The 9,356-nt window shown below is 33.3% G+C and overlaps 2 protein-coding genes across 2 annotated transcripts; one reads left to right on the plus strand and one right to left on the minus strand.

Annotated features, from left to right (window-relative positions):
• The first annotated feature begins 2,085 nt into the window (after window positions 1-2,085).
• Window positions 2,086-4,334, plus strand: LOC112775693 (probable pectate lyase 4). Its single transcript, XM_025819512.2, has 5 exons — window positions 2,086-2,400; window positions 2,941-3,292; window positions 3,382-3,592; window positions 3,677-3,745; window positions 3,890-4,334. The coding sequence occupies exons 1-5, from the start codon at window positions 2,271-2,273 to the stop codon at window positions 4,124-4,126; spliced, it is 999 nt and encodes a 332-aa protein (XP_025675297.1). The 5' UTR covers window positions 2,086-2,270; the 3' UTR covers window positions 4,127-4,334.
• A 1,189-nt stretch (window positions 4,335-5,523) lies between these two features.
• On the minus strand, window positions 5,524-7,150 carry LOC112775694 (large ribosomal subunit protein uL29). The gene is made up of 4 exons (XM_025819513.2): window positions 6,848-7,150; window positions 6,621-6,756; window positions 6,353-6,509; window positions 5,524-5,757 (listed from the first exon to the last, which is right to left on the minus strand). Exons 1-4 carry the CDS (start codon window positions 6,849-6,851, stop codon window positions 5,683-5,685), a joined length of 372 nt encoding a protein of 123 aa, XP_025675298.1. The 5' UTR covers window positions 6,852-7,150; the 3' UTR covers window positions 5,524-5,682.
• Window positions 7,151-9,356: the final 2,206 nt, after the last annotated feature.

Raw genomic sequence — 9,356 nt, forward strand, 5'->3', positions numbered from 1 at the left:
TTCATTATGGTATTACATCCTATATGTAAGTAATACCATTACATCCTATATGTTTTAAAAAGATGTAGTAGAAAAAAATAGTAGTACAACTTTATTTAGTTTAACATACATAAATTTTGATTTTGAGCATATAACTTTGTGTAGATTAATAAATACATACATTTTAATTTTGAGTATATATATATATATTCCAGCAAAATGTAATAATGTAAGAAAAAGGTTTTAGAATAGAAAATAATAAGAGAGATTTTGAGAAGAATTAAAGGAGAGAGATAATTTTATTGAAAAAATTTTTAAGAAGAAAAGATACGATTACTAATGTTTTGTTTGTCAATTATATTTCTATTAAAATTAGTAGTATAAAAAATATTTCAAATTTAATATTATGAAGAAAAAATAAAAAAAATTATATAAGGACTAGTTTGACTAATTTTTAAAATTTGAGGGATGAAAATGACTTACGTATGAACTTTCAAGGACTATTTTGACTATTAAAAACTTTTTTACATGTCAAGTGACACGTGACATGCCACGTGTGACCTGCCACGTGGCACTTTCTGACAGAAGGACTAATTTGACTTACATTTTATCTTTCAGGGACTAATTTAATTAAAAAAATCATTCGAGAACGAAAATGAAGATCGGGTGATCTTTTAGAGACGAATTTGAGTATTAACCCGTATATGTATGTTGCAATTTCTTCCATAAAACAGAAAAGGAAAGAATAGAGAAGAATACTTGTGTATTAAGAAATCAGATACAGTAATTGCAAGGGTATTCATAAATGAGTTTTGGAAACTTAATTCTCAAGAAGGTACCTAACAATATAATAAAATTGTGTAACAGACTTGAGAATTAGCTTTCTTAGTTTTCTTGATTATATGTCTAACTACATTCTGTTTTGTTCACTGTGATGGTTAACATTCTTCTTCAAACTCAGGGTGGTCTGAGTTTGAATCTAAATTTATTAAATGGAAGAGAAGATAAATCTATGAAATTTTAGTAGAAGTTAGAAAAACATATTCTCAATAATTTAATGGAATTTTGGCAAATAATGTCTATGTTTGTTTCTCTATTAATACTTTAAACTATAGGGAGAATTTGTGATTTGAAATGCATAAGATATAAACATATGTAAGGAACATGTGCATAAACTAAGCTTAAATAATAAGGCAAACTAGACCTAGATATAGTAGGAGCAAGAATCAAGATATCAAGAAACACAAGTTGTAAAGAGAATTTATATTCAATTTGGGATAGAAAAAAAAACCAAGTGAATATATGTTTGCGTATGATCACATATAAAAATAAAAGTCTGAATTTGTATGGAATTTATAGGTATATCACAATGTTTTAAGACAATCTTAATTATAGAAGAAGAGAGATGTTCTAATCTCCTATGCCATAAAATAATATTTATTTTACATGCTGTAAGAAAAGATTATACAGCATATTTATCATTTAAAGAGGTTAGAACACATAAATTATCAAAATTATTTCAGCCATTTCTAAAAAATCCTTAAAGAAGAGTTTGTTTGTTGACATGAAATTTGACAAAAACAAAAAATAGGTGAAATTCAAAGAACATATTATTGTCCAAGTACTTATTAAATTTTAGCAATTTAAAATATGTACAAGATGTTTTTGAACAAAAATTTTTATTATCATGAATATTACTTAGAACAGAAGCCATAATGAGTAATAAGAATACCAAATTTTAATGTATAAGTAATAATTTTGTTATTATGCTTCTATAGAACTTTAAGATTATTAAGGTCTTAACATAGCTTTATTTATCATGTATTCTAAGAGCACATGTTAATTTTATAAATTAAAATTTTTTATTAAAGATATATAAAATTTAAATTTCTAATGTATTTATTTTATATTTATTAAATGATAATATTTAAAATTTTTTACTAATGGTAAACTTATCATGTGTCTTTAACACGCATATTAGCTAAATTCTTAAAATATTTTGACCATCTATAAACTTTAAAACTAGTTAAGATACATATTTTATATTTAGTATTTACTAATTTTAATTGCTTAAAATTTATTCCCAAAACCAGGTTAAAAAAATATAAGAATAAAATGAAGTAATGAACAGAATAGTTTAAAAAGTTAACCAAAAAAAAAACAGCAACAACAAAAAAACAAAAACAAAACAAAAACAAACAAAAACAAAAAAAAAAAACAAAAAAACAAGAGAGAAGAAAGGTTCTATTGTGAAAGAGGGATTGGGTGTAGCAGAAGCATTGAAGACGAAGATGGTGTCGGTGCTGCCGTATGCAGATGTTGATTCCAGTTTGAGGGCCCTTGCTGGTTCCGCCGAGGGCTTCGGCCGCCACGCCATCGGTGGCCTCCACGGTTCTCTCTATATCGTCACCACCCTTTCAGGTTCTTCTTTCATTCCCCTCTTCCCGCCCCATTATTCTCCTTTCTCTCTTTTCTCAATGAATTTGATAAAGTTGCACTCTTTTCCAATAGGGTATTCTTATTTTTCCCATTTTTTTCCATGTTTGTAGCTCAATTTTCAGTTTTTGATCAATTTGACATGTGTGATCAGGGATTAACATGGTTTTATTTTTTATCTGGGAAAATAAAAATTAGGACTTTATTGGATGCCCTTGTTAGGTTAGATATTTTCAGAATCATTGTGTTGTGTTGTGTTCCGAAGGTGCAACTGGTTGCTTTGATAATGAAAAATGAGGTTCTGTTGACAGTAATGTGTAGAGATAGGCAATGGTTTGATGGGAGGGAAGTGTTGAACCCTTGTTCTGTTTTTGGTTATCATGATTGGGTAGATCATATGCTGATGCCTGATTTATTTGTTCAATTCAGTGGAAGCTATATACATGTAAATTTAACATTTTTATGTGTTCTTGTGTTGTTTATATGGATTTTTTTTTTCTGATAATCTATTTGTTTTGCTTTCAGACGATGGTCCAGGGTCCCTTCGCCAGGGGTGTCGTGAAAAGGAGCCACTGTGGATTGTTTTTGGAGTCTCCGGTACAATTCACCTTTCGTCGTACCTGAGTGTGTCATCTTACAAAACAATAGATGGCCGAGGGCAGAGGATAAAACTAACTGGAAAGGGCTTAAGGCTGAAAGAATGTGAGCACATAATTGTATGCAACCTTGAGTTTGAGGGTGGTAGGGGTCATGATGTCGACGGCATTCAGATAAAACCAAATTCCAGGCACATATGGATAGATCGATGCAGCCTTCGTGATTACGATGATGGGCTTATAGACATTACAAGACAAAGCACAGATATTACTGTATCTAGGTCAGTTCATTGTCTCCACTTTAAAATGAACTAGAATGATTAATTGATTGTTCTGTATTTATAACCAGTTACTTCACTTTTGGCACCAGATGTTACTTTGCGCAGCATGACAAGACCATGCTGATCGGAGCTGATCCATCCCATGTTGGTGATAGGTGCATCCGGGTAACAATTCATCATTGTTTCTTCGATGGAACACGGCAAAGACAACCTCGTGTGAGATTTGGAAAAGTTCATCTGTACAACAACTACACCAGAAATTGGGCTATATATGCTATTTGTGCTAGCGTCGAATCTCAGGTCAGTTTCATTCTTTCATTCTCAGCATTTAAAATTGCAAGCATGTCAGAAGTTTGGTTGTTTAAATTTTAAAATCATTTACAGATATACTCCCAGTGCAACATATATGAAGCAGGAGCTAAGAAGAAGACTTTTGAATTTTATACCGAGAAGGTAAATTGATCTGCTCCTTACTCCATAATCCATATTCATGGTCTATTGACTATTGTATTCTAGAATTTACTCCTTTTGAATCCATTTTCCATCTCTAAATTCAGATCACGATACCAATGGTTGTGATTGAAAACGGTTTTGTAGGCGGCAGATAAGGAAGTGCCGAGGTCTGGAACTATTGTATCTGAAGGAGACATGCTTCTGAATGGTGCTCAACCATGCTTACTAACACGAAACAATGAAGAACCAATGTTCCATCCAAGTGAATACTATCCAACATGGACAATGGAATCAGCTGACCACTCTCTCAGAGAGATCCTCCAGTTGTGTTCAGGTTGGCAATCCATTGCTAGGCCAAAAGATAATCTGGTTCCCAATTAAGGTTAATTGCATTTACAGGATTACACCTTCTGGTTTGTGTCACGGTTTCGTTAATGGTTCTTTAATCTTTATAGAGTCTAATACTGCTAACATCACTCTTGTATACATAAACATGCGTTGTGCTTGACACTACTTTTCGTTATCTGTATCTATCACTATTCAATTTTCATTAGTGAAGACATAATATATAAGATGAATTTTGAGGTCAGACGTGCGTTTTTAGTTTCCCCCTCGCCATTTCTTTTGGCCACACAACTCAAATTTCTTGACGTGTATGGAATATATAAACCAAGTATATGAAGCATGAAAATGAGGATGATTTTTCTCGGCTCGTAATTTGTAAATCTTCCTCATCTTCATAAACGTGGTTAGTGTCTACGCTGTCAGCGACAGTAGTACATGAATTTTATCATCAAATTCACATGCAAAGACTTTTCTTTCTAAATGATTTTTTTCTGAAAAATTTTGAAAGTAAAGTATACAATTTTGGATCAATTTTATTCAAACTCATGCATCTCAAATAGCACACAACTAGAACCAGTGGGAACAACATTGTTCTATATTGCAGCTTATGTATACAATTCTGGATCATTTGTAATTCAAGCTCATTTGCTGCTTCCATTTCTGAAAATCTTAAGAATGGGATTTCATGAACTCAATTACCTTGGATACGGGAACCGCTTGTGTTAAGGGCATCTTTGCAGTTTGCAATCAACCAAAGTAAATATATAAATCTTGCAGGTTATTGAATCCCATTTTGATGAAAGTGCTTTAAAATTACTTGTACGGCCATGTAACAATATTTCGGATTGGAATTGAATTAAAAATGGCAGGCACTAGGAAGGGTAAATTATAATTAAGCAGGTGACAAACGGTGCAGTGCACAAGCTAACTTTTTATTATATATTTTAAAATGAAGATTAATATAAAGTGAAAACTCATGCTACTGTCATCGAGTAAAATTGCTAGTTAAAAAATATTAGATAATTTAACATGTTTAAATAAATTATTATCTACCAGCTTTTAACTTTCAATTTTCAACTTCACATTAAAGACAATTGCATGTGAATCTTCTTCACCTTAATAAAGGTTAGAAGATATTCACAAGGTACTCGTTACAATACTAAATCACTATACACAACGAATATGTATGTCATATTGGATTTTACTCATATTTGAATATTTAATAATCAACGATAATCATTCCATGTTTTAAGTGTTGCAGGTTACAGCAAAATAGTTAAGCAATACTATTCATATGAAAAGGCAAGCCATTTGGCTCACTTCTCAATGGTGAGTAGGAGTAAGTTTAATCTTTCATGTAGCGATCTCAACAAAACAGCAAAAAAAAGAAGAAAAACCAAAAATGCGGATAAAAGACATGACAAAACTCAATGTAATCCTCAATTTTGATCATAAATCCATTTCAAAGAGAAACCAAAGGTCCAAATAGGTAAAATTTGAAGACAACAAATAACTCCAACATGAAACTACCTCAAAATTTGCCAACTATAACTGGTAAATGCGCAATATAAAATTAAATATGCAATAGACTCCTACACCTTGATGGCATATTTCCTCATTGGGAAATATGTTTCCTTCTTCTTCTCCCTCTCGGTCTTCAAAGATGCCTGTGTAAACAATGTCAAAACTAATGAGCAACCATGGATGGACAACGGAATAAAAAAAAGGTGAAGAAAACCAACATATCAATGATTATAACTCCTTATCATAATAGTGAAACAAAGAACACAATTGTATGTAGAGGCATGTTTCATCTATCACAGAAAGGATGTTACTAGAAATTTCCAGGGATATTGTCCTCAGAAAGCAGCAAGTCCCTAACGTACATAAGCATAAACATATATTATACCTTATACATAGCATATATTGGCTGCCATTTTACCAAACAACTTCAATATCATGATTTCAGAAGCCAGACACAATTATTCAGTAAGAATCATACAGATATATTTCTTTTGGTTGCATCTTACTACAAATTAAAACAAGCCATCGTGTGAAACATAATTCTCTTCAAAGGGGACAATATCTCGTTAGATTACAATATCAATAAAAGAATATATACAAGAACAAATATCAAAGCCAATTAAAGAATTTAAACAGGCACAAAATGATATAACGGGGATGCATTACATCAAACTTTATAAAATCAAATCCAGAATACCTAAGAATAATGGAAAAATGAGCACAAGGCAAGGCAAATACCTGGTGCTTGGTGAGCCTTCTGCGAATGGCTCTGGTCTTCTTAGGACGGAGATCAAGAGGTGTGTACTTCTTCTTCTTATAAACTTCCCTCAAAATAGCCTTCTGCTTCTGAGAAATCACAGTCAAGACTTGTGCAATGGACAACCTCACAACCTTGCTGCAAAAAACACCCCCAAAATGAAAATGGCATTAACACAAACACCTCGTATGCATAAGCAATCAAACTGCTATAGAAAGAAAGCAACCCATCAAAGAATGGTTTTTTTACATCTTGGAGAGCTTGTTGGGGGCACCACCAGTGACCTTGGCGACACGGAGCAAAGCAAGCTCGGCTTTCAGATCCTTGAGCTGGTTCAACAACTCAGTCTTGTTCTTCTGCCTCAGCTCGTAAACCTTGATCCTCGCTGCATACATGGGTTTTCATTAGTCAGATGAAATTACAAACACGAAAATGTAGTGAATTGAATTAGTTGTTAGGGTTTTGGAGGTTATTACCCATTTCTGAATTCTCGAGCTTCTTTCTTCTCCTGATGTGGCTGCTGCGCCTCTTCCTTTACAAACCCTAGTTTCAAATGGGAGGGACAAGGCTCTGTTTTGTGGTGTTTTAGGGTTTTATATATATAGGGTTGTTTGGGCTTCTCACTTTGGGCTTCTAAATGGGCCTCAGTTTATTTTACATTAGTAAAGGCCCATGTTTTTATAACTTAGCATTTGCTTAAGCCCTATGCAGACTGCTTCATCTATTTACCGAACCCATAAAAGCCCAATTCAGCCCCCAATATATTTTTTTTCATAACCATGACCAAAGAAAAAAGAAATAATTTTTATACTCTCTGTTCTTGTACATTGTATCGATATCTATATTACTATACTTAAATTTTTAATTCATGCTATACTCAATATTCCTTCAATAAAAATATTTTTTTTAATTTCTTGCCATGTAATAATGTATATCTTTTTTATATAGACCAATAACACGAATATGAAGTATATGTCTTGTGAATATAACAAATTAAAGATATATTATTATAATATTTAGAAAAATTGTTGATTAATACAGATAGAGTAATCGGCTGTGGACGACATTTTGATTTTATATTAGAATATGGAATCGGATATGTATACAGCTACTTTATATGATCTTGTTTGCTCTGTTGCATGGCTCAAGATCCATTTCTTTATTATATAGTTTAATTAGTTTGATATCAATAACCAATAATTAATATTGTGTTCATGCATTGGAAGCAGGCTTTAGTCCACCAAATCTGATCTATTTCTTGACTTTTAAGACCTTTATTATTTGATTTCCCAATATATCATTAGCCACGATACAAGAACATATAGTTGTACACAGATCATAGGGGAATAATACATACTAATATTGTGTATATTGACAACTATATAATATAATATATAGCTAGAAGATGATAACAAATGTTGAGAGGCCATGATTACACCTTCGGAATTATTGAAACAATCTGAATGCATAAGTACAGAGGCAACAAGACTAAAAATCTCTTTAAGAATCTTTGTATTAAGGTATTAAAAATAATAAATAATTGATGAATCAAATAATTCTATTGATATAGTAATGATATATAAACTAATCTTGCCATTTCCATCTTGCAATTTTAGTCGTTATTGCAACGTTTGACTTTTTTGTTCTCTTGACTTTTTGTATAAGCCAGAGGACTTTAGTGAGAACCAGTGGGAATAAGTTTAAGTTTAATTTTGATGTATTAATTAATTTTACACAATTATTTAACTAAATTTATATGTTTAGATAATAGTTTAAGAAAATAAGAAGTAAATAGTTATTTTTAATCATGAAAACTTCGAATGCTACCATAAAATAATAAAATTAAAGTTATATCCATAAAAGATCAACTTCTTATAATAAAATTATCCAAACCCTAAAAAATTACTCAAAAACTCTAAAATTACCCTTTTTTCACCCATCATCATCATCATCGTCATCACATTACTCTCACTCTCGCCCTCCTCTCTCATAACAGGCTTGCTGCTCCAATCCCCTTCATCCCCTTCCATTAACCACCAATATCTTCAGGTCTCTCTCCACATGTGCTCATCTTCACCACCGCTATCTTCAAAACCGATGAGTAATGGATTCCATTTTTTTTTCGATTCGAGCTCTTCCTACAACCTCCAGTGATGACCTAGGCTTACTTTGACCTTGTGAAGCTCGAAGAACTCGCCGTTGAAACTAAATGTGAAAACTTTGGAGGAAGAGAAGATAGTTATGTTTTCTGGTTAGAATTCGGGTCAAGTCAGTTGGTATTAGGGTCTTGCAAGTGGGACTGAGAATGCATCGCTAAGGAAGACAAAGGCGGTAGCTTTTTCAGCGCTGGAGACAGTGGCGGCTTTGAATGCGAGTGGGTTGAACAGTATCACCCCAACTGGTCCTCTATAACCAGCGCCAATCACACCCGCACCAACGTTAATTGAATGCTTCAATGCAAGCTCCGATCGGGGAGCTGCAGAGAGAAAAAAACCCAAAATCAGCACCAAAAACAAATTTGAAACCATAACCCCAACAAAAACGAAGACAAGGACGAGTTTACTCTACAACACTAATCCTAAAATTTGATTAGGCCCTATCCTTCGACGAGGACCAGTTCACTTTCTATCGCGCTGCTTGCTGATGTCGGTCCGGTGGGGGTTGACGACGACGGCCATCAAAGAAAACCTCAAGCGAAGCTTTAATCAGTTGTCGCTCTGGTTGAAGCTTTGTGGCGAGAAGGATGCATTTGCTGCTCGATTACGTTGGGGATGAAGCTCTTCTGATGGTGTTTTTTGTTGCTGCGATTGTGGGATGATAAGAGATTTGAACGCTCGATGGGACCAGAGATTAGATCTGCTACTGTGGCCAGTGCTAGTAACTATGGTTTCTCTTTGCTGCAAAATGTGCGGTATATGCGGCTAGGGCACAGCTGCCGCTCTAGAAGCGATGATTATGATGATGGGAGAGGGAAGAATAATTTGG

The sequence above is a fragment of the Arachis hypogaea genome, chromosome 19 (assembly GCF_003086295.3).
Source record: "Arachis hypogaea cultivar Tifrunner chromosome 19, arahy.Tifrunner.gnm2.J5K5, whole genome shotgun sequence".
Taxonomy (NCBI): Eukaryota; Viridiplantae; Streptophyta; class Magnoliopsida; order Fabales; family Fabaceae; genus Arachis; species Arachis hypogaea.

What these genes read in the sequence shown, in the direction of transcription:
- LOC112775693 (XM_025819512.2), top strand. Translation starts at nt 2,271, where the DNA reads ATGGTGTCGGTGCTGCCGTATGCAGATGTTGATTCCAGTTTGAGGGCC. An exon ending in ACAGATATTACTGTATCTAG is followed by an intron (nt 3,293 to 3,381) that starts GTCAGTTCATTG and finishes TTTTGGCACCAG; the next exon opens with ATGTTACTTTGCGCAGCATG. An exon ending in GTGCTAGCGTCGAATCTCAG is followed by an intron (nt 3,593 to 3,676) that starts GTCAGTTTCATT and finishes AATCATTTACAG; the next exon opens with ATATACTCCCAGTGCAACAT.
- LOC112775694 (XM_025819513.2), bottom strand. An exon ending in CCCAACAAGCTCTCCAAGAT is followed by an intron (nt 6,510 to 6,620) that starts GTAAAAAAACCA and finishes TGTTTTTTGCAG; the next exon opens with CAAGGTTGTGAGGTTGTCCA. An exon ending in GAAGGCTCACCAAGCACCAG is followed by an intron (nt 5,758 to 6,352) that starts GTATTTGCCTTG and finishes TTGTTTACACAG; the next exon opens with GCATCTTTGAAGACCGAGAG.